The sequence below is a fragment of the Poeciliopsis prolifica genome, unplaced genomic scaffold, assembly GCF_027474105.1.
Source record: "Poeciliopsis prolifica strain line A6 unplaced genomic scaffold, Auburn_PproV2 SCAFFOLD010, whole genome shotgun sequence".
Taxonomy (NCBI): domain Eukaryota; kingdom Metazoa; phylum Chordata; class Actinopteri; order Cyprinodontiformes; family Poeciliidae; genus Poeciliopsis; species Poeciliopsis prolifica.
The window spans coordinates 11,155,389-11,180,285 of NW_026562385.1; the positions used below are offsets into that span (position 1 = coordinate 11,155,389).

The window sequence follows — 24,897 nt, forward strand, 5'->3', positions numbered from 1 at the left end:
GTGTGTGCGTGTACACGCGTGTGTGTGTGCGTGTGCGTGTGTGTGTGCGTGTGTGCGTGTGTGTGACCCTGCAGGGATAACTGGGAATCGAAATGCAAAATTTCACCTCAACTGGATCGTTGAGTTATGATAAAGTTAGTTATCACAATAACTAACTTTATTAGTTATTAGTTTATTAGGATCTGGTTACATTATTATGATCAGATCCATCTTTTTCTTGGGTCTAAAAATTACAGATTAGATACGAAAATAAAAATATCTAAAATTTTCACAAAAGTTTATGTGTAATTGTAAAATTCTGAATATTTCAGGTTTCACATAAAAGAATATAGTCAAGTCAAAATGGGGCGTTAGAGGGGAGAGGCGTGAGCAGCACTACAAGGAAGCTGATTGACAGCTATAAAGAAAACCAATCCTGGCTCTGATTGGTTTTTTTTCTAGTTAGCACTCAGAGGAGGCAGAGGAGCTACTGTACCTTTACAGTAGGTCAAATCAACCTACTTTGCTTAATTTGACATTTTTGACAAGAGCAAAAGAAGACTTAGAGCGATGCATTAAAATTGTTTTTAAGAAACATGCATATTACACATTTAAAACTGGTCAGTACTGAAGCTAACCCCAGGATGAACTTGTCTGTTTAATGCTATATGGATTAATAGCAGCACCAAGGAGATAAAACTGGAGCTAAGTGTGTAAGAAACTTCTGAAAAAAAAGATCACAATGTGTATTTTTGTCTTTTCAACTCAGTTCACATTTGCTTAAATATCTTTATTGTCAACAGTGCACAAAAAATATTTACACCTACTGGTCACTTTTACTAGGAAACATCTCAGTTTGGTACATCTAAGGATGACCAAAACAAACATAATAAGAAATAAAAGTATAAGTACATATTTAGTTTTTCTTGTCCTTATACATGAGTTTCTGTCAAGAAATGTTTACATTTTCTTTTTTTTTATTTCGCCTAAACATGTCAAGAAAAGTAGATATTTTGTTTCTTCTTTTTTATATACGAGCCCTCCATCTTTTGTCACCTCTGTGTGCATCTTTATGTTAATGAGGAGAGCTGCCTTCTATGTCCAGCTCCTCCACTATTGGCCAATAGAGCTTTGGAACCAACATCACGGCGTAAGTCATTTACGTCTTGTGCAGTTGCTCTGTGCCATCTTTACAGGCCAAAACAAACTTCATCCTGGTGTTTTTATTGTGTTACTGACCGCAGTGAAGTTAGTTTCAAGCTTGATATCCCAATATCAAACATAAACCAGACACACTGAAGAAGTTTCCTGATGTTGACCTTCGTCCCTTAACTTCAATTAATTCACTGAAATGCTTCAGTGAATTCAGTGAATGCTTGGGTAACCTGAGTGATAAACAGTGATAAACAGGAAGTGAGCAGAGAGAGACGGCGCCAGTCAGGACGGCTTTCACCAGCAACATCGTCCAGCTGTCTGGCATGAAGACCTGGACAAGCAACCTGGGGACACGAGAGAGACGGAAGAGTTTGATGAACTATTTTTTAAATAATTGAGAAATATAGAAAATTCACAAAAAAAAAAACAGACTTCATCATACAATCCTAAAGCTACACAGGGGTCAACATCATTCTGCAGCTACTGATGTCACTGACATCATTCAATGTGAAATTATCATGGACCCATGTTTCCTCTGTGACATCACAGGTGATAGCGGCACCTGTGAGTCAGTCAAGTAAACATTGACCTGTTTACATTGACAATGTAAGCAAGTCAATGTTTACTTACATTGACATTCAGTACGTTAAATATTGATAATAAATATGCAATAAATATGAAATGATGTAAAATGTTTACTTTAGGTTCAAGGCTAATGTTAGCAGGATGGCTATTATTAGCGTATTGACTCACTAGCATGTTGATACTATTTGAATCACTTAAGCTAAACTTAGCATTTTGGATCATTTTAATTTATTCACTAATGTTAGCATGCTGAATTCTGTTAGTACACTAATCTAATTTTGTTTGTCAACATGCTAGCAGTAACCCTTATCCTACTGGTAGTTCCAATAGACTAGTGACTCAATATGCTAATGATAGCCATCATGCTTGCATTAGCTTTATTCTTATTATAAGCATTTTACATAATTTCATATTTATTAGCAATATTTATACTGAATGGATTAAGTCAATGCTAATTAATGTGGACACACTGCACCCCAGCTCTTTGGCCCCTCCTACAGGTGGTGAGCCCATTGGAAGGGGGACTCATGTTTCCCTTCCAATGGGCTCACCTCCAGGCCTGGCTCCAGAGTGGGGCCCCGGTGGCCCGCGTCCGGGCGACGGAACACTAACAACATTGTCAGAATTCATAATAAGGGGTTTTAAGGCTGCGCTTAGTCTGGTTCCTCACCTAGAATCTCTCTACCAGGGGCATAAAGCTCCAGATAGCACGGCTCCTGGGATCATTGGGACACTCAAACCCCTCCACCACGTTAAGGTGGCAGCCCATGGAGAGGACCTAACTAACCTATCTAACTAACTAACAAATAAAAAAAACTAAGAACTAAATAAGCAAGTTTAAATGACGTACAATGGATATAAAAACCCCTGTTCAAATGCCAGGTTTTTGTGATGTAAACACATGACAAGACAAACATTTTCACAACTTTGTCCTCCTTTAACGTGACCTTTACCTGTACAATGCTATTGAAAAACAAACAGAAACCTTTAAAGCATAAAAATATTCAGTGAAAATCTTACAATAACCTGGTTGGCTAAATATGCAGCACCTTTGGCTTTCACAACAGCACTCAGTCTTTTTGGATAGGACTCTATCAGCGTGGCACATCTTGATGTGGGAATATTTGCCCACTCTTCTTTGCAAAACCGCACCAAATCCAACAGATTGCGAGGGCATCTCTTGTGCATAGCCCTCTTCTGATCACCTCATAAATGTTTGGTGGGATTGAAGTCTGGACTCTGGCTGGACCATTCCAAAGCTTTTATCTCACTCCATTTTTTGTTGATTTAGATGTGAGCTTTGGGTCATTGTCAAGCCGAAAGATGAAGTTCCTCCTCGTCTCCAGCTTTCTAACAGAAGGCTAATGGTTTTGTGCCAACACTGACTGATAATTGGATCTGTTGATGATTCCGTCCACCCTGGCCAAGGCCCCAGTTCCAGCTGAAGCAAAACAGCCCCAAAGCATGATGATACCTCCACTATGCTTCACTGTAAGTATGGTGCTCTTTTGTAGGTATGAGCACTGTTGTTTTTGCACCAAAGTCAACTTTTGGAAATTTGTGCAAAAAGTTCAACTTTGGTTTCATCAGACCGCAACACATTTTCCCACATATGTTTGGGAGATTTCAGATGTGTCTTTGCAAAATGAAGCTGGGCTTTGGTGTTTTTCTTTGAAAGATAAGGCTTCTGTCTTGCCGCCCTTTCCTTCAGCCCAGACATATGAAGAAGATGGGAGGTTGTTTTCACGTGTACTGCACAGCCAGTACTTGCCAGAAATTCTTGGAGCTACTTCAGCGTTGATGTCGGCCTCTTGGCAACCTAACCAGTTTTCTTCTTGTCTTTTTCTTGTCAAGTTTGGACGGACGTCCTGTTCTTGGTGATGTTACTGTTGTACCATGGTTTCTCCACTTGATGGTGACAGTCTTCACAGTGTCCCATGGTATATTTAATGAACTGGAAATCCTGAGTTGTTCATTTTCACTGCAGCTCCTTGGAAAATTTCTGTTTGTTTTTCAATTTCATTGCGAAAATGCTTGTCTTGCTGATATAAAACCTGGCATTTGAACAGGGGTGTAGACTTTTTATAACCATTGTAACTCTAATCAAACAATTAAAAAACGATCTAACTACTAGCAAACAATTAAAAACGACCTAACTACTAAGCAAACAATTAAAAACCGAACTAACAACTAAGCGAACAAGTAAAAAACGATCTAACAACTAAGCAAACAAGTAAAAAACGACCTAACAACTAAGCGAACAAGTAAAAAAACGATCTAACAACTAAGCGAACAAGTAAAAAACGACCTAACAACTAAGCGAACAAGTAAAAAACGAGCTAACAACTAAGCGAACAAGTAAAAAACGAGCTAACAACTAAGCGAACGAGTAAAACGACCTAACTAGTAAGCAAACAATTAAAAACGAGCAAATGCTAAGCGAACAAGTAAAAAAATCCCTAACTATCTAACTAACAACTAATTAAAAATTCACCCCACTACTTCAATCGATGCTCCACAGGCGTAACCTCATCAAACCTGGAGACTCAAAATCCTCTCCCAGCGAGGTCTTCGCGTTAACGAAGGCCTCCCTGGGTAAACCAAATTTTGACTCCAGTTCGACTCGATAGGCCCGAGAGTCTTTGGCTGATGGGATCTCTGGATAGGTGTCCAGATCTATGATGTCCGACACATCATCTGGAGGAAAGTCGGGCTCCAGAGGTGAGATGTCACACCTGGCGTCCACTTCCAAAGAAGAAATCAAGGCAGCCGTGGCCTTGGTCATGGTCTGAGAGGGTCCAGGGTTTTCTGGGAGGTTCACTGGAGCAACTCGTGATGAATGTCTCCGAGCGAACCTCCTGAAAAAACCCTGGAGCCTCTCATTCAGGCCTTTGAGCAAAGATCTCGGCTCGACCGGGCGGACGACTTTCTTGGATTTCTTGCCAGATTCATGCAATCGGACAAAAGGTCTTTAACCATGCCTTTGACTTCATCGACCATATCGCTGATCAAGTCATCAACGTGATTGCTGCGTTTGTTCTCAGAGTCAGAGTCTAAGGTGGAATTGACTCTCTCGACCACATACCGGACAATGAGACGGTTTAAATTGTCCGTGCGTTCGGTGTGGAAATCTCCACCAACCTTGATGACCTTTGCAAAAGCTTCCGGCAACTTGTTGCCAACCATCTCTTCGATCTTGGAGTTGTCGATCGGAACACTCTCAAGAGCGTTCGCAACAAACAGCTCCAAGATCTCCTTCAATATCCCGACCAGAACGCAGGTAGTGGTGCGAGCGGGGTCCCCTGTTGCCAGACGCAGGTACTCCATCCAGGTCAAGTTGATGAACAGACGGTGCACCAGCCCCCTAAGGACGTTGACCGTGACGCGCTGGGTCTCAACAATTGGAGAACTCATTCTGCTTGCCAGGTTCGCTGGTTTGTAGAAAGGTTTGCTCTAACGGTGAGATGAACAAGAACTAATCCGGGCTCTGAGACAAACGAGGGCGAACAGAGGGCTCGAGAAGAATGCAGTGCAAATAAACACCCTGACATTTGTGACGTCATAGACATCAAACCCGCCGAATTCTATGTTCTCACGTAATAAGTGACGTTTCCCAGGCTTATGGGAAAAAGCTGTGTCCGAATGCCGGTTAGTGCGTGAATGTGTGAGTGAAAGGAAATGTTTGGATGAATGAATGGATAGGTTTACAAAAAAAAAAAAAGTGTCCGAATGCCGGTCTGCATCCGGGTCCTCCGAAGACCGCGAATATCAAACGACCGGAAGAGAGGAGCTGTGAACGGCTCGAGCCTCTAGCTAGCAAACACAACCGGACAAGTGGAAGCCTGAAACTGCTTTTATTCGCTTTATTTCACTTTAAAAATGCTCGCAGGACGCTGCGCGGTAGGCTGAAAAGCAAACGTCATTTTGTTGTGTAACATTAAACGAGAAAGTAGGCGGCAGCAAAGGACGGCAGCTGTCAAACCTAACGACTGGCAGCCATTGGCGTGACAGCGAATTGTTTTCATCAGGTAGGAAGACGACCTCACCTTCTGCCCTTCACAATAAGAGTTTACATCCGGGTGCGAAATACATACATTATATACGCCACAATATACTGTTTTACCAAATGTACTAAATACTTAACTACTAAATGTCCTGGACATAGAAGGCAGCTCTCATTAACATAAGGAGGGTTTGTATAAGGAAAGGACAAAACAAAATATTTACTTTTCTTGACTCCTAAATGCATGTTTAGGGGTGTTATGGAAAAATTACCATAATCTGCTAGTCATGTTATATGAAATGTTTGTGAACTCTCACCAAAAGAACTATTTGAGTTACTTGTACGAGGTTGTAAGGTTGTAAGGACCAGATCGTCTTGCCCTTTGTTTTTCTTCCTTATCATTGTATAAAAACTTACATGTTGTCTCTGCCTGGCAGAGCTTAGCAAGCTTAGAGAGCATGGGTTAGTCAGACTGGCTTTATTATTGATTGTCTTATGAGCGCCCTGTATTGTGCACAATGCAAAAATAAACCTGACTGAGTGATTCTACCGGTACAGTGCTTGGAAGTAGTTTTTTTTTCCACCACAAGGGGAAATGTAAAAAGAAGTATAAATTTCTTGACGGAAACAAGGAAAAACGAAATATTTCTAAAGTGACATATTTCTTATGTCACTTTTGGGCCTCCATGTGGAGAGACACCCGGCGGGATACTCCATGGATTTATTTCTGATAACAGGATTTCTGCTGTTTGGACCTCGGGGATACCTGGCTTATCGACAAATTTGTGACAGTCTTGGCCGAACTAGCAAACACTCAGCCTGTTGGCATGGACAGATAGACCCTGGATGTGGATGTGAGTCTTGAGTCTCGCAGCCCAGTGGAGGATCTAAAACCCTAGTGGGTTTTAGATCGTTTGCGACGAGCAACTTCTCCGAGATTGATTCCATCCCGTTGTACAGGATGGAATCAATCTCGGAGAAGTTGCTCGTTTCGGCTTGGTGGAAAAAGATTTAGAACAAACTTAGAATTTAGCTCATCTTTTAGAAATTGTGGAGTACTCTCTTTAAACCCAGAAAAGGAATTAGATTAGTCACTCTTTAGTTTATTTGATCAAAAACTGTAGAGTACTGACTTTTTAGATGCAGAGACCAGAAGCCCAGAGGACACTTTTGGATCAACATTGTTAGACTATTTTTTAGATTCCTGTTTTCCCCACCCAGAAATGGAATCAGACCAGAGGATACTTAGTAACCCTGAACAGGAGCACCGAGCTTACATACTTTAGATCAACATTAGGTTCTTTTTCTTCTTTTCCTCTTTCCTTTGGTGTGTTTATTTTGTTTGTATTTCCTTTTAATTCCGGTAAAGCACTTTGTACTGCCTTGTTGCTGAAAATGTGCTATATAAATAAAATTACCTTTACCGTCATCATAAATCTTAATAACAAATTAATTGATAACAATAACAAATTATGCACACACTGCAACTGAATTTAGCATTTTGTGCTGTGTTAGTAAATGTACAAATGTAGATGACTAAATAAGGAAACATTTGATATACTTTCACAAATAAAATACATTTGAATATATATTCATATAGTACATAACCATTTTAAAAATATACATACATTTTACTTACTTCTTGCAAGTGACTATAATAACTATATTTCATCTTCACATAAATCAAGATGTGCTTGGTACGCTGCGAAAGCCACAAACCTTTCATCGAATGAAGGAGGTGATGTGAATAGAAGTTGCCCTTTGAAAAAAGAATCTAGATTTTTTTTCCACTTGTCAGTATATTTTATTCACATTTATTTTTTGTTATGAATGTTTTAGTCCTAAAGTGTTTATATGTAGATCATGTATTATATTGCAAGTTACAACCTCCATACATTTTAACCAGCATACATAATTTAGGTGCCATGTAAAAATCACATTTATGAACTTTAAAATTTGATAATTCATTTAGTATACAACTTCTTTGATAATTTCATTGTACTTGCCTAAAAGCGTAAACGTGAAATTATATACCGCCAGTTCATGTCCCTTACGAGCTCCTGTACACAGAACCCATCGTCGCTCGATCCCGCTTTTTCAGACCGTGAAGGACTGTGGCACACCTTTCCTCCAATCGCTGGCTCAATTTGAACAAGTCCACCAATAAAATCGAGGGTTTTACAGTCGTGGGCGGAACTTCCGGTTGCCTGTACAAACCGATTGAGGCCTCTCCATGCGGTTTTGATCCGGTTGATTTCAGCGCTAACGTCGTACAGGTATGAGCGCCATGTAGAGCAAAATTATCACAGTTTCTAGTATTTAAGGGGTTATTGTATGGTTAAACGTTCACGTTTTAATTGTGTATGTTTAAATTTTGTCAGAAGGTAGCCCGTGTTAAATTGAAATCATTGTTAGCTTAACCCGGACGTTGACGCAAAGAGCGCTGTAGCTTAGCCTTTTAGCTTAGCTTCCCCGACCGCCTGTTCAATTGTGCCGTTTTTCTTTAAATTTAGCTCCCGTATTTATCTCTAAGTTTAAGTTCGAGTAATAAACGTATCACGTCGAGAGCATATTCGCAGATGTCCATTTTAAACTATACAACCCGCTAAGTTCGCAACGGTTATGCAACACAATAGGTTTTCATTGTGGTTAGCACTCAAGAAGCTAGCAGTTAAAACGACGCGCTGTATGACCCATTTGTGTTTTTTCCTTTTTTTCTCACGTGCAGATTTCGTTCGAAGTACGCTTTATGCGCAAAGTATAACAACTAATACCGTTGGCTGTAGAAAACGTCAAGCAAAATAAGCTAGTAAACGTCGACTTTATACCAGTATGTTTTGAATGGCGTGCCGGGCTAAGACAATACAAATGGTTTCATTCAAGGTCTGCTTTGCATGGAGCGTGGGCGAATTCGGGACCTTTTTCGGAACCACAACACATATAAAACGACGTATTTTATAATGAAAACTAACATTTTGTTTGTGTGTGTATCAGGCAAACACATAATCACGTATAATGGCTGAGAATGACGTTGACAACGAGCTGCTCGATTATGAGGAGGATGATGAGCCACAAGGAGCCCCGGAGAGCGCAACCCCGGCGGGGAAGAAGGAGGTGAAGGGGTCCTACGTTTCCATCCACAGCTCCGGCTTCAGGGACTTCCTGCTGAAGCCAGAGCTCCTCCGGGCCATCATAGACTGTGGTTTCGAGCATCCGTCTGAAGGTAAAATGTCACGCAATTGTACAGAGACATTTCATGTTATTTTTTTGAATCTATAAATAATAATGCAGTGGCAGGATGAAGTCTAACTTCCTCCAGTTATCTCAGTTCGCTTATTTTTATTTTATTTTTTCCATTTTTTCTCAATTCTGTTATAAAATTTTGATATGGCTGAATCCAAGTGGAGAATACGGTTTAAATGTTAGAACCTTACATACCCAGGGTTATTTTTGTTCTTAAAACTTATCAAAGTGTAAATGTATATCTTTTTATAAAATACGGCGAGAAATGCCTCTTCCACTGTGTAAAGTTTCTTCAGTGAGATGCTAGTTTCTGATTAACCAGAGTCTTTCCGGCAGTAATAACCATAGACATTTGATCTTTTCTTTACATCTTCCCCAGATTCTATAATCTCATTTACTAACCATCATTCACCTTTTCTAAGCAACCATATTTATGTCAAACATACATATTAAAGGACATTTCTCTTGTTATTGCTGCTGAATTTTATTGGAGTTGCTGATGCATGCTCCTGCAGACTGGAGTGATAACTGCAACAAATCTTAAAACATGGTGGTGGCAGCATCATGCTATTTTTATTGGGGGAGTTTTATTATCACTATTGTGGACAGATAAATGTAATTCTGCATTAATAATATAAATTAAACCTTGAAAGAAGTTAGGAAACTTGTTGTATTATTAAAAATTAATTACTAAGAGTTGATTTCTCATATTTGGAGATTTAGTTCTTCCATCCTGTTTCAGTGAGGGGGAAAAAGGCAGATCTAGTAACTCGTACATTTTACAGCTGAACAGCATAGTAGAAATTACACACCCTAGAAATTCTAGATGTGGAAGTTCTGGCTAAGCTTGTTTGTTTGCATCTACATTATCATTCAAGGAAAATATTTGTCAATGGATATGCTGCTGAAGTATTTGAGTTTTTTTCTCCTTTGATCTGTAATTTTTTTTTTTTTTAACGTTTCTGTTTTCAGTCCAGCATGAGTGCATCCCCCAGGCCATCCTGGGCATGGACATCTTGTGCCAAGCCAAGTCTGGTATGGGCAAGACGGCCGTGTTCGTCCTGGCCACGTTGCAACAGATCGAGCCCGTTGATGGACAGGTGGGTTCGCTCAGCCGACCGCAGCGCTTTAGGTCGGATTTGGCAAACTAAAGAACTAATTTTGATTTTGGGGCGCACAAAGATCATGGATGTCCTCAAATATAAAACCGATGCCAGTTGCATTACATGTCATAACGTTAAACGACATTGATCATCTTTTCGTGTTGGTTAAAACCAACAGTATACAAATAAACTCTGCCTTAATTTGATTGATGAAAAGTTATTGAAGCACACAGCTGTTTATTGCAGAAGGATTGAGCATGATTAAGACAAGAGGAACAAATTTATTAGTGCTATCATAGACATAAATGTCTCATAATAATTTAAAACAAACTCAATAATATTCATTTGCATGATTTGTTTTTCTCTTTCTACCAAAAACTGGATGATAAAAGTCTTCAGTCTGGTGTTTTAGTTTCAACCAGCTGTGTAGAGACTCCATAAATTTTTATTTTCTTATTTTTGTATATATTTAAAATGTTTTCCAGTTCTTGTGTTAAATGTTCAATAGATTTTAAAGTTTATTGATCTTTGACAGTGTGTTCTTGCATCATTATGCCAATTACGTTACTTGAATATGGTCTCCAAACAACATTATCGTTTATCGTAATAACTTCTGTGACAATTTATTGTGGCAGGACCGTGCATATTTTTTATCAGATTAATCAGTGTTCGAAATAATTGGTCGATTGATAACTCAAACTTTAAATTTGTCTTGTTAGTCAAAATGGGTGTTTCCAGCTGTTTAGGAAAATAACTCGTACGTCTGCCATAGCCACGGTGTCTCACTCCGTGTTTCCCCTCCAGGTCTCTGTGTTAGTCATGTGCCACACACGAGAGCTGGCCTTCCAGATCAGCAAAGAGTACGAGCGCTTCTCCAAGTACATGCCCAACGTGAAGTGTGCCGTGTTCTTCGGCGGCCTGGCCATCAAGAAGGACGAGGACACCCTTAAGAAGAACTGCCCTCACATCGTGGTCGGGACCCCCGGGCGGACCCTGGCTCTGATCCGCAACAAGACCCTGAGTCTGAAGAACGTCAAGCATTTCGTCCTGGACGAGTGCGACAAGATGCTGGAGGCGCTCGGTACGTCTTCCCTTTTCTCGCCGGTCGTCTGAAGCTAAAGCAGAGTGTGTTTATGGTTTTCTTTTTTTGTCCCCCCTGCAGACATGAGGCGCGACGTGCAGGACATCTTCAGGATCACCCCCCACGAGAAGCAGGTCATGATGTTCAGCGCTACGCTGAGTAAGGAGATCCGGCCGGTCTGCCGCAAATTCATGCAGGACGTAAGAGAAACTCCAAACTTTTTCGCATTCTGTCAAGTTTGCAGTATTAGGTTTACTTCAGCCTGTCCCAATAAGTAGTAGTTTATTGATTAATCGCATGATGTATTAAAATGAGCACAATCATTTTCAGATGTGTTTTTTTTTTAGCAAATGTTTGAACATTTTTGGTGGACATATATTTGGTTTAGAACTAAATAGACAAATCTGTGTTGGAGTCTGTAATGAATTCTTGCGTATAGGAAGCAAGAATTACGACACAATGTGATAAATCGCCTAAATTAAATGCGGTGCAGCAAACTGCGATATAGGAAAAGTAAAACACAAATAAAAGGAGTAAATTCACCAGAGGTTGCTGTTTTTGTCATTTCATTTTGCATTCATGTTTTTCCTGCAGCCGATGGAGGTGTTTGTGGACGACGAGACCAAACTTACGCTGCACGGTCTGCAGCAGTACTACTGTAAACTGAAGGACAGCGAGAAAAACCGCAAGCTCTTTGACCTGCTGGACGTCTTGGAGTTCAACCAGGTAAATCTACGGGCCAGACACTTTTTGACACGACGTCGTCATAGAGCTCCTCAAGTTAAACAGCAACAAACACTAAAATATAGTGGAAAGGTTCAGGTTTTTTTGTTTTGTTTTGTTTTTTTGTTTTGTCACTTGTTTCAGAATGAAAGTTAAACTTTCTGAAATTCAATATAGATTTGTTACAGAAAGCGAAAACATTTCAATTCTTGTTTTTCTTTAATTGATAATGAAAACTCCTAATTCAGGATATCAGACCTATATTGGAAACTCATTGACATGTAAATGTTTCCTGAGCCTTTAGATGATCTCAGTGTGGATCAGTAGGATGCAGTCAGGACCAAGATGGCCGACTGGGCAGACGTCCTTGACACCCTCCAAAAGGAGGATATGTGACAAAAGGTCTTTGCTGCAAAAGCTGGTTATTCAGAGTGCTGTAAATTAGCTTAAGCAATTTTGTAATTTTCTGACACTGCAATTTGGGTTTTCATTATATGTTAGCCATAAAGGCTTGAAATATTTCACTCTGTCATAAGTCTAAAATTCCGTGTTTCATTTCCAGAAATAAGCGACACAGGAAATTGATGGCTTTCAAAAATATTTGCATTTAAACCTGCCCATGTTTGTAGCCTGGTGTCACGCCTCTAAGTTCCAACGCTCTGCCTCTAGGTGGTGATCTTTGTCAAGTCCGTGCAGCGCTGCATCGCTCTGTCTCAGCTGCTGGTGGAGCAGAACTTCCCCGCCATCGCCATCCACAGAGCAATGGTTCAGGAGGAAAGGTGAGACCCCCCAGAAAGCTCAGCGCTCTGCTCACACACTGACAAACACACAAGCCTGGACCAGCTAAATGTGTTCCTGGGAGCAGAATGCTTCTTAATTTAACCCGACTATGAAACGGGTAATTGACTTAATCTTGATTGTGTGGTGATTTATTGGATTAAACATAATTAAAATCGTCAACCAGTTTAGTAATCGGTTCATTGTTAACTGGAGAAAACAAACCCAAGAACGGCGAACTGGTGAAGGAACAACACAGTAGGAAGGCAGAACTGTACAAAGAACAGATATTTTGCATTTAAGATGATGGGGAAGAATCACCTTTATCTGCAAATACAACTGAATTGTTTTAACAGCTGGTTCAAATTTTGGTTTTATGTTTGATATACATTTTTTTAATCCAATTATTAATCCAAAAGTAGACAGTATTTATTTTTTTAACTCCATATGCATCCTTTGTTGGAAATTGAAGCATTCTTTAAAAGAATGCTGCTGTTGCATTTTAGGTAGCAGTATCCTGTTTTCTTATTAAAAAAGTAATTTATTTTTTTACATATAATTCAAATGCCCTTTAAAAAAAAAAAAAAAAAAAAAAGGTGCAAGTGGTTAAATGAAAAATCAGCAAAATGTGTGTATATTTTTAAATCCGATAAAATAATGAGGACATTAGTCATTAGTTGCAGCCCTGATCTAAGCAAGACGGTGACGCTTTTGTTGCTGCTCTCCTCGCAGACTCTCTCGCTACCAGCAGTTCAAGGACTTCCAGAGACGGATCTTGGTGGCAACCAACCTGTTTGGCCGAGGGATGGACATCGAGAGGGTGAACATCGTCTTCAACTACGACATGCCTGAAGACTCAGACACCTACTTGCACAGGGTGAGAAGCTGGCTTTCCTTCCTCTGTTTCTCCCTCTACCATTTTGAAACATCCCAGGAATTTATTTTCTGTTTGTTTTTTTTTTTTGGGAGCATACTTAAGGGGTTTTCTTGGATTTAACAATCAGGTCGCCCGTGCCGGTCGGTTCGGAACCAAAGGCCTGGCCATAACCTTCGTGTCGGACGAGACTGACGCCAAGATCCTGAACGACGTGCAGGACCGCTTTGAAGTCAACGTGGCCGAGCTGCCGGACGAGATCGACATCTCCTCTTACAGTAAGTTCTCACCGCAGCTCAGCTTAAAGGTGTTTATTGCATGTTAGACGTCTGCAGACGTTTGATGCGTCTCTCCTTTGCCCCCCGTCCAGTCGAGCAGTCCAGATGAGCCCCCACCCCTCCAGACCAACAGAAGTCTCCTCTTCGTGGATCCAGTCTTTTTATTTGGAAGTAGACGTACTTCGTTGTTGATTTGAAAGCTCTGCACGTTTGTTCACAAAAACCTTTATTTTTATTGTCAGTTTGTGGGGCGGGGGGTTTTGATTTTAATTTCTTTTATGGTTTCTTTTATTTTGTTTTGTTTTGCCTCAATTAAAACTTTTTATAAAATGCCATTTTTATTGTTGTGCTCTCTCATTAAGACTGTTGTCTCTGCATTGTTTTATTGCGCTGTTAAGGTAAACCTAATAGACTTGAGAAGTAACTTGGAGCTGTCTTTTTTTTTTTTTTTTTTTTTCTTTTCTTTTTGTTTCTTTGCTTTTTCCAAAGCCTAGATTTGTATTGTAGGGTTTTATATCTTCAATGCTAAAGGTCAGCAGTCTTTAGATTTGATTAAACAAACTGATTTGGCTCGTGTGGCAGTTCTTTCTACAACTTTCAAATGGACTGCCTTCTATATATTAAGTCAACAAGTAGAATCCTAGTGGTGAAACGGCAGATTTTGGCAAAGTTTCGACACTGTACCCCCAAAAAAACTGATTCTCACTATGTATGTCCTAGTATTTTGCTGTGTAAACATAAAAATAAATTGAAACTGACATATCAACCATGCTAGCAGCTGGGAATGGTCTTGGTAAGAAGTGGAGTGATATTCTAGCAGTACTGATAGGAAAATATAAAACATTTTTAAACATTTTTTGTGCAAAACAAGTTTCTACTTCGGCTACAATATCGAAGCAGATTGAGTCATAGTTGGTAAATAGCCACAGAAAAACCCACTTCAGTGCTCATTGTGCTATGTTTTGTACCTATTCTTTGAAGTGACAAAAGCAGAGCAAGCTAATGTTAGTTGCTTAATTCAAATAAAAAATAATTGAATAAACCTCAAATATTGATGGTAGTGCAAAGAAAAGTTGAATAAAACCAAGCTTATGGATAAAGCATCTGCTTTATGAGAATCTTCAGTCAGAGGCTTCTTCAGCCCCACTGTAACACAGATGGCTACAGGAGATCCTTTTTACCCACAACCATCTACAACAACTAGAATCTTGAATATGAATTATAATATTTGTTTTTATAATTGAGGTTTTAAACTGAATTGCTCTATGTAGATTTTAAAGGGGCAGTATTTGTTTTCCAGCCTCATATAATTTTGCAACACAAACAAGTAACTTCAGTTATATATATATATATATATATATATATATATATATATATAATGAAAAAAATTCCATATATATCAAATATAATTGAAGAAATTTGACTTGTAGTTTGATGTCTTGAAATTGGGGTGGAAGCTTGGAGACGGTGCTTCATCATCCAGGTGTTTAGCACCCCTGAACGGTTGTCGTGGGAGATTAAAGGACATCTCAAACATGCACAGAAGTCGATTTAACCTGATACTACCTCTTTAAAGAAATTACCTTATTAGAAAATAATGGTATTTGTAGTTTTCACATCATGACTAGAAATAGGAAAAAAAAAAAACATTTCAACCAACAGTGCAGAACAATAGCTAATGCAGTTTAAATAGAAGACCATCTTCTTACATTTTATAGAAATTAAAGCTTCTTTTTTTATTTATTCTGTTCAGTGAGTCTGACACTTTTTTTTACGTTGATGCTGGTACACCAACCAGAAAAGCGTGTGAAATTATGGGCCGTATCATGCTGTAGCTAGTATTTAACTTACAATTACAGCTCAGAAAAGGTTCAAAAGGAAGAGGGAACTAGAATTTTACATGGAGTAAAATATTTTATGCCTTGGGGATGTAAATTGGGTGATTTTGGTTAAGGATAATGAAAAACCAAGAGTTCATATCTCAAAAAGTACTGAGAAACGTTGTGGTAAAATATTGGAAACATCTGCCAAGGTTGCGTGAGCCTCTAGGGTTCTGAGTCAAGGTGAGTAGGACGGTTATGGAGAAGGGTGCTACAGCCAAGCATATTTGTAGAATGTTAAGTGGAAGGAAAAAGTGTGGTAGGAAAAAGGTGCACCCAGAACAGGGGTAAAAGTTTCTTTATTTGTAAAATCTTTTTTTGAAAAGTCATCACTTCCAAACCAATCATTGGGTAAACGCTCCTTCCACGATATAAAAAGCAGTACACCTTCAGTCTTTTTTTTTTCTTGAAATGCTCTCAACTTGGTATGGCGTTCTCTTCGGGAACCTGAACCCAGGGTCAGAGTTCAGTGTTTGAACCACACATGAACTAACTCAACAGAATAACGGGCCCTTATACAGCAGGTAGAACTACGAAGTTACAAATTCATCTGTACATAGCTGCTCTACAGTGTCCCTTGGAACTAGTCAAAATGACAAAACCACAGCATCTACATGGGCACATAGCAAGGATTTAAAAAAAACAAAAAAACTACACCTGCAGTGGTACAAGAGAATGACTTGGACATGTCTGCCGAGTACTCACACTTGACACTGAGATACTGTATAAAAGTCGACATAAGGTGCACAAACTAATCCAAGCGACAGTTAAGGGAGATGCTTTTGTTTCCCAGTCGTATATAAATCAAAGAATACACAGTGCCTACCTAGAATCAGCCTCTCTTTGAGAGTCCTTACAGTTCCGAGGCTTTGCACCCAACGGAAAACTTATTTCTGACTCGACTGCAAAGTCAGCAGTTTGAGGAAACAGACACCTCTTTAACATGAAAAGACACGGCTTCTTGTTTTGTTTCAGTCACATTGCGTGCCGCTCAATTACAGGCCAGATTAGGCAGTAGCGCGGTTCCACAAATTGCATGTTTACCTCATCACACACGCAGCTTTTAGATTTTATTTTTATAGCAGAAAAACCAGAGAGGGGCTGATTTTTACCTCAAAGATTGTAATTTGCACAGAATTAGGTGGTCGACTGCTCGACGCCAGAATCCCAGGCTTGTTCTTCTGGTGCTTGCTAAATGTCTCAGTTTCTCGTGAAGGCAAAGGCAGGAGATGAGTCCAGCTGTATAAACAACCTTTGAAATATTTCCTCGGAATGTGTACGAATCCTAAACCATTCGGGTTTAGCTTGTCTTTTTTTTTTTTTTTGCCCTTCTCCCTCTGCCATTCTTGGTCATCAGCCTTTGGATGCTGGTTTCTGACCGTAATGGACCAGTCTGCCTCTCCCCGCTTGTGACCGATAGCCGTCCGTGGATTTCAGCCACAGAGAGGCTCCAAGAAAAGTCTCTTATCCCAGTGGCATGCCAAAGTTTCAACATGTCTGTCTCTTGAATAAATATCAAGGAATAAATACCATTGCGAGACAAACCGCAACCTTTTGCAATTGCAAACATAAAACCAGTTTTCTATAAGTTAGCAACATCTAGAGTAGCAAGAAATGATGGTCATCCTGAAGAGTTTGTCCCCACGCTTGCTCCTTTTCTCCTTGGCTGAAGTACCGCAGTTCATGAAACATTCCGAGAAAAGGCAGAAAATTTTCCTCCAGAAAAGAAAAAAAATCTCATCTGTGATCATTGCCTGCATCTATTCAATAGCTACACTAGGAACAGCTGCTCTATTAAAAGTATCACTAATGGGTGGGCAATTTACACTTTTATGCAGGAATGCAGGCGAGGCGGCGGCAACAACAACTAGTCCTTGAATTTGTGAACGTCTCCGTAGAGCCAGAGTTGTGGGGGCATCGCCGCCTCGTTCAGATGGTTGCACTCGTCGCTGCACTTGCAGGACTGGATGAACATGACTGATCTACTGAAAAGGTCCCCGTCGGGGCAGGCGAAGGTCACGCTGGCCGTGCGCGTGCGGCGAGGGGAGCAGCAGCGGCCGTCCCTGCACACGCCGCAGTAGTTGGGCCTGTACAAGCGAGTGCTCCTGCAGCCGGCGTAGGACAAGCGATGCGGCTCTGGGGCCTTGTGCGTACGCGAGCACTTCCTTCCTTTCTGTGGATTGGGAAAGAGGAGTTAAGTTAGGTACCCTTCAAAGCCTAAGGTTAGCAAGACTGAGATTCTATGTCCATGAAATGAGTAATTTGATATTCAGTGAAGCACAGTTCTCCTGATGCTGGGACACATTAGAACTTTTCTTTTTGCAAAGAATAAAAAGTAAACCTTATGCCAGAGGGAATAAAGTAACTACTGAACACAAACAAGAAAAGCCAGGATGGATGTAAACATGACATTTGTGGCAGTCTAATGCAACGCCAGCCTTCAAAAAATTGATTACCAGAATGCTATACTTCCTTCTGATCCAAAGCCACTTTAAGATGCATTCACACCAGCCCTGTATAATCTGCTTTAATCAAACACTAGTTCATTAGCTTAGAAAGTCCGGTTTGTTTGAGGAGATGTGAGTGTGCAACCGACCAAAAAAGTGAACTCTGGTCTGCCTAAAAACCGAGGTGTCAGTTTATTAAAAGTGAATTCTCGGATGGTTTGAATGCATATGTGGATGCCAAGCGGAGGGCATTGTGGGTTAATGCAACCAAAACAAACAGTCGTGTCTACAGCTAGAGGGGGAAGTGGCTAGTGGTCTTTTACCAAAGACAAAAGAGAAATCTAAAATCTGATGCTACTCCATTTTTGTATACATTTTGCAAAAGGAGGAAGTTGTAGTCATGTCTTCTGTGGTTTTTATGTTGCATTTTTTTAGTAGTTCTTGGTGCAGCGCCACCACAGGCAAGGGAGTAAATAGGGATTTGGTTTGTTTGTTTGACACAGTGCAATGTAAAAGAGAATCATAGCAGCTGAAAATGTGGCAAATGTTGCAAATTTGGTCCTCAAACAACCTGAGTCTACTGGACTGCCAGGTTTGAAAACCCCTTCAATTGTGGAATTGGTCTAATTTTTGTTGAGAATTGTGATAATCTTGATCGATTGAATTATTTTAAGAGTCCTACCAAAGGAAGCTATCCGTTATTGTTCGCATTTACACCAGAAAAGGAGATAAAAGATTCATATTTTTTTGGCGTTACATCACTCATTAGTCATATCGCTGCAGAAAAGCATGAAAAACAAGGTTAAGGCAGTTAACTGCAAAGATGTGCAAAAACAAAATCAAGGTCAGAACAACAGATTATTGCCAAGAGAGATTAGCATGCCAGCAATGGTTAAGGGTTGACACTGGTACACGCTAACTCCCACGGCAGCTCCACAAAAGCCCGGAGAGTTCAGTGAAAACAGGTGTGCAGCAGCCCATCGGGCTCAGAAGGGGGCTGTTGCCGGAGACGTAATGGGTCCGGATAGCGCTGTGTACAAAGCGCGAGACAGCAACACAGTGGGCGAAACCGCAAGCTCCAAATTACTAGGGCAGCTGTCAGTCAGTTCCAGAGCTCAAGAGATTTCACAACATTCAACAGATGCAGTTGGTGTTTCACAACAGAGAAGCTCTAAAGTTTATATCAAATTAGGTTGAATGACTGTTGAAAATAAAGCCCAAGGAATCTTTTGTATGGTCTCACTATGTGGAGTGATTTTATTCAGGACACTCCTTTTTCCTTGCACCACCTGAAATCAATTTGTCCCTGCAAAATACCCCTAGATTTGGCATGTGCACGATGCGTGTCCTGTATGTCACTGTGATAGACTATTAAAGTATCCTGCTCTCAAGTCTCTTGAAAGAAGGAAAGATGTGGGAAAAAAGAAAATATCTACTATGGTTGTTATATCCTAGGCCTATATGAAACGTTCTTCTCTTAAATTTCAAAGTTAATGAACAGTACATGCGCAATAAAACTGACACCAATGACCCCATAAGAGCAGCTGTTTCTTTAATCTAGACATAACCTTTGATGACTTTTAAGAGGAGACTCCAAATGCATTCCTCACCTTCACAGGGATAGACATGGAGCTGCAGGGCCGAATGTTGCACAAGCGTGTCTCCTTGACCAGTTTACACCGGGCATTGTCGTTGGTAACGCGAGAGGAAACCCCCATCCCACAGGTCCGGGAACACTGTGACCAGGAGGTGGTCTGAACCACACACTCACCTCCCGTCTTACTCCAGACTAGAAAAAATGGAAGAGAAGACAAGTGAATACAATTGGACAATGGCCACTGTGACATTTTGACACAGAAAGAGCAGTGGGATCAGCAACAAATTATAGTGGGATGAAAGTGGCCATCAAGAAAAGTAGGGGAAAGCAGAAATTCGTGGCTGAAAGGTACAGTAGCCTTATTCATGGAACAGGCAACACTGACACATACAGAAGGTGATTACAGAGAGGGGAGAGCTGCGTGACAGAGGTATGTGCTGTGTGAGAGGGGGAGAGCACCTCTGGTGTGCAAGGGGCCAGTGGAAAACAACCCTCACATAAACAGGCCCACATTGACGCAGTCTGTGCGTCAAGAGGCAAAAATGGCTGAAAACATAAACATGATGCAGGACTGAGTAGTGGAAGCAGACGCCACTCCGAGGTGATGGTGTGATGCAATGTCTTACCTGTCAGGTCCTTATTTCCATGTGGTTTGTCCCATTTGCGGCGCACTTCTAAGAGTTCATTCCCCAAGACGCCTTTCTCCTTTTTGGGGTTGTAAGGATACAGCTTCCGGTAAGGTTTCGCATAAGGCTTGGAGAACGGATAGATCGAGTAGGGGACGAAGGGGAACGGTAGGTGAGCAGGAGGTGGGGGATGGCGGTGCGCCGGGGGCACAACAGTGGTTCCCTTATGGCAGTCGATGCTGAGACAGCACTGGCCTGGCACCTTCACTAACTTGGGGGCTGGGCAGGAAGGAGAAGCCAGAGGCACATGGCTGGGGCAAAGGGACATGCAGCCTACGGCTCCGTCAATGCAGGTACACTGGTGCTTGCACCCTGCATGGAAGTTTTCGCCATTTTGATAAATTCGGCCATTGTATTCGCAGGAGCGACCATCTGCTTTGGCTGAAAAGAGACAAGAAGACAGATAAGCTCGTAAATTGACAGAACTACTGCTGCTGCCAGAAGACCCGTTGCCCAAATCTAGGTGAACCACCCACTGATTGCCCAATATGTAGACTCTCCGAGGTTGATGAAATGATGTTGCCTTTTGAACAATGTGTATTTGTGGCACCTTATGATGAAGGGTTGATGACATCCACTTATGTCTATATATGGATGACAGTATGTTGGAAGGGATAAAATAGCCCAAGCAAGCCTGATTTTCAACCGATATGTTTAGGCTAAATTTGGAAGGGACCTGTAAGTCCTAATTTTAACATTTTATATGCTCAATAAATGTCTTGGTTGACCTGAACAGACATAAAACAGGTATCTTTGGACATCTTCTGTAAGAGGGTATGGACAACGGACTGACACTTGTTGTAATCTTTTATCTTTTAAGGACAGGCCTGCCCGATAAGTCAACGGAGCAATGCAATTGCTCCGTTAGAAAATTTCTTTGATTTGCTGATGAAGGGAATCCGTAACAACCAAACCAAGTAAAAAAAATAATTAAAAAAAGCACATTTTTATCACTGAGGAGCATTTGTACTGCTGCCTACTTTGACACGGGAGAGTTATGTCCTGTTCAAGAAGACATTGCACTTTACAGCCTGTGATTAGACAGAGCCTTTGAGGTACTATCTGCAACATCAAGAGCCAAAGCAGGGAGGGCGTTTTGCCACAGATGTTTCTCGACATTGGTTTGCGAAAACTTCTTTCTCTCCTATGTCATAGTACATCACTTGTATTCAGTACTTTGAAATAACCACCAGTTTCCCTGAAAGAGTAACAAACTGCAGTTTATATTTTTATAAGTTTTGTTTTCATAGAACAATGCAGGTTTGGTTCTATGAACCCCCCACATTTAGACCCATCCAATCAGCTCAGTCCCCTTTTGCCGCTTGAAGCTGCAAGTTTCTGACTGCTGTATTTCTTGGCCTTCCTTTTTCAGACTTTCATTTGTAAAAAAAAAAAAAAATCTTGAAAACCACATGTCCTTTTTCTTTCACTTTACAATTATGCACTACTTTCACATAAAATCCCAATAAAATACACTGAGGTTTGCGGTTGTGCCATGAGAAAATGTAAAATAGTTGAAAGGAGTCTGAACGTAGGCACACGAGAAGCAGATTGAAAGACACCGTTTCCAAATTTATCAAGCGACCCCTATTCTTAGATCAGAAAGTTGTTTAGGGTTGTTTATAATGTCCTGGCATGTAACTCCCCTCAATGGGACTCCCCATAAACATCCCAGATAGAATAACCCTCCCCAGACCCCCAGTAAACACACATATATAAATACCAGTGTGTGCGTGCTTGTGTGTTTCATAGGGGTGTTTGTGTACACACTGAAGTACTTATATAAATCCCAGAGTTGGCAAGGTTTCAGTCGCAGCTCATGAAGGGCCTCTGTTTTTTTTTTTTTTTTTTTTGAAAAGTGGCACAGTCTTCAAACCTCGAGGCCCTATCAAAGAGAGACTCCAGCCCGCCTGGATCGAGAGTCAGATTTTCCTCCCTGAAGTTACACATTGCCTCAGTCAACCCCTACTTATGTCAAAATCTAGGCCCAAAAAAAGCCTTCCCAAACGCCTTCCTGCCGCCTCTGTGGTATACGTACGTACCCCTGCAAATGCCATGGGTGCGACCCACATCGTTGCCGTAGTTGCACTCCAGTCCTTTATGGTGGTCGCACGGCTGCTCCTCGTGGCAGTCTTGGTTGAGTTGCGCCGCGCACACCTTGCAGCAGCCGCAACCGTCGGGGACCGAGCTGATCCCAGGGGGGCAGGACGGGGGCACCGCGGGGCACTCGCACACCACCGGACAGTCAGCAGTCACCTGCAAGAGGGAGAAGCGCACTTCATTTTACGCGTAGCGACGGACCAACGAGACCACAGGAGGAAAAAGGCTTGACTCATGTTACTCAGATCACAGAAATTCCTGAGAGTGTGTGAGGCATGAATAGTCAGCACTGTCGCGAGCCCCACAGGGGTATCTGTGACCCTCTGTCGCCTTCCGCTTGGCATCCATTCAGCTTGCGGGGATGAAAGGGATGTTCTCCGACTCCCACCCCTCCACCTCACCGCTCCTTCACTTTTTTGTTTCCAAACCTCACTGTGTACATACACAGGAAAAAAAACAACAACAACAACACATGCACAAGCCACACAAACAGCTTCGTGTTAGTGTTGCAGTTCCAGGGGAGGCTGTCAGTCAAGATCAGCCACAGGGACATTTTCAGACAGGGCAGACAACTTTCAGTGTGAACTGTACACTGGTTTAATGTGAAACTAACGTGAAAACTTGTCCGAGTGAATAAACGCAAATAGTCCTGTTGTACAGCAACAGGACTTTAACTCCAGGTTTATTTTTATCTCTGTCCTGTTGGATAGTATTACTCTAGTATAATTGCAGACATACAGTAGGATTGAAGCCAGTGCAAATCGCTTTCTGTATTTTTTTCAAATTGTATGAACCGTCACACAGATCCAGAGCGGACTTCACATAGAAAACTAAACCTGCTTAGGGCCTTCAAACCAGCAGGGGGCCCTCAAGAGTTCTGGAATTTTTGTCACAAGGTTTTCTTCTCATACTTTTCTCACTTCTTCTTTTTTTCTCTCTCTTTTCAAACTGTACATTTCTAAGGTTTATATTTTTAGGAAAATATCTAAACTGTTTGAATGACCCACAGTTTTGAACACGTGAAAGAAAATGCTCATGATGTAGCGGTATTGGTGCAGGGTGGTACTTTCACAGGTGTACGCAGACAAATCAGAAACACCAAAAATGTTACACAGAGAGAATGCGGACTAGAAAGAATTATTCCATCGTTTTGTTCTGGCGCCCCTCCTGGTGGCGCCCAAATAGGTTGCATCAAGTGCATGTCCACTCTTGTGCCTGAGCGGCACCTGTGTTTACAATCACAACTGAAGGCAGCAAATAAAGTCGTTACATGTTTTGCACAGTGCAACTCAAAATTGCCTAAACTGAACTAAATAAGTAGTCATCTCTGCAGTTGATGCACACACAAATATATATATATATATATATATATATATATATATATTATATATATATATATATATATATATATATATATATATATTTTTTTTTTTTTTTGAAATACCCAAAACTTCCATCTACTGTTGATTGAATAAACAATCATAAGTGACTCATCTGATTGCCGTACATCAAACTAACTAATGTTAAATTGACTTTGCACAAATGATGAGATGACGTTGCTTTGGTGACGAGTGGGTGGTGGGCTACTTGTAACTCCCCCCCCCCCCCCCCCCTAAAAAAATAAATCAAAGCCCGTGGTTTACTTGGAACAGGCTGGCTGTAATTTACCACCATGCGTTGTGCTTTTGAAGCTCATTTGAACAGTTGCACTTTCACCGTCGGTGCTGACAGGAGGCAGCAGCTTTTTCTTCTGCAGAACTGTCCCTCCCCAGCAGCAGCTCTGCAGACCTGTCCCTCCCCAGGAGCAGGTCTGCAGACCTGTCCCTCCCCAGCAGCAGCTCTGCAGACCTGTCCCTCCCCAGCAGCAGGTCTGCAGACCTGTCCCTCCCCAGCAGCAGCTCTGCAGCAGAAGCAACAGAAATAAAGACAAGAAACTATCTGCAGCAACTCACCACAGCGACGATCCCCAGTCCCAACGCGGCAAACAGCAGCTGTATCCCCATGCTGTCAGTCAGGTGATGCTCATAGACGACAAGTTGCTTTTAAAAACACTTCACGGCGCAAAGATTCAATCCCGCATCCAGCTTCTTGGCCGCGTCGATAATATCCAAACCCCAGATTCATCCTCAGGTGTCCTCCATCACTCGCGAGTTTATGACGTCTTTTCACGCTCTGAGTCTTGTTTTTATATCGCGCCCGTGCTTCCCCGGGTGACCCCCCCCACCTTCCCCACTCTCGGTTGCTCTGACCAATCAGCGCGCGGCGGTTGTCCTTACAAGGTGAAAGGGGCGGAGCCCCGCGAAGGCTTCGGTTCCAAAAGCTGGGTGTTTTGGGGTGGAGGGAGGGGGTGAGAGGGGGGTGTGGGCGTGGCCAGCCATGAATGGAG

At 41.4% G+C, this 24,897-nt stretch overlaps 2 protein-coding genes across 2 annotated transcripts; one reads left to right on the forward strand and one right to left on the reverse strand.

The window, feature by feature from the left end:
- Positions 1-7,893: 7,893 nt before the first annotated feature.
- On the forward strand, positions 7,894-14,567 carry LOC129363884 (ATP-dependent RNA helicase DDX39A). The gene is made up of 10 exons (XM_055036212.1): positions 7,894-7,998; positions 8,717-8,945; positions 9,938-10,065; positions 10,873-11,149; positions 11,231-11,349; positions 11,744-11,875; positions 12,542-12,651; positions 13,382-13,526; positions 13,654-13,801; positions 13,894-14,567. Exons 2-10 carry the CDS (start codon positions 8,738-8,740, stop codon positions 13,908-13,910), a joined length of 1,284 nt encoding a protein of 427 aa, XP_054892187.1. The 5' UTR covers positions 7,894-7,998; positions 8,717-8,737; the 3' UTR covers positions 13,911-14,567.
- A 1,396-nt stretch (positions 14,568-15,963) lies between these two features.
- On the reverse strand, positions 15,964-24,646 carry si:ch211-106h11.3 (CCN family member 1). The gene is made up of 5 exons (XM_055036208.1): positions 24,464-24,646; positions 22,454-22,667; positions 20,352-20,792; positions 19,739-19,917; positions 15,964-17,854 (listed from the first exon to the last, which is right to left on the reverse strand). Exons 1-5 carry the CDS (start codon positions 24,512-24,514, stop codon positions 17,549-17,551), a joined length of 1,191 nt encoding a protein of 396 aa, XP_054892183.1. The 5' UTR covers positions 24,515-24,646; the 3' UTR covers positions 15,964-17,548.
- Positions 24,647-24,897: the final 251 nt, after the last annotated feature.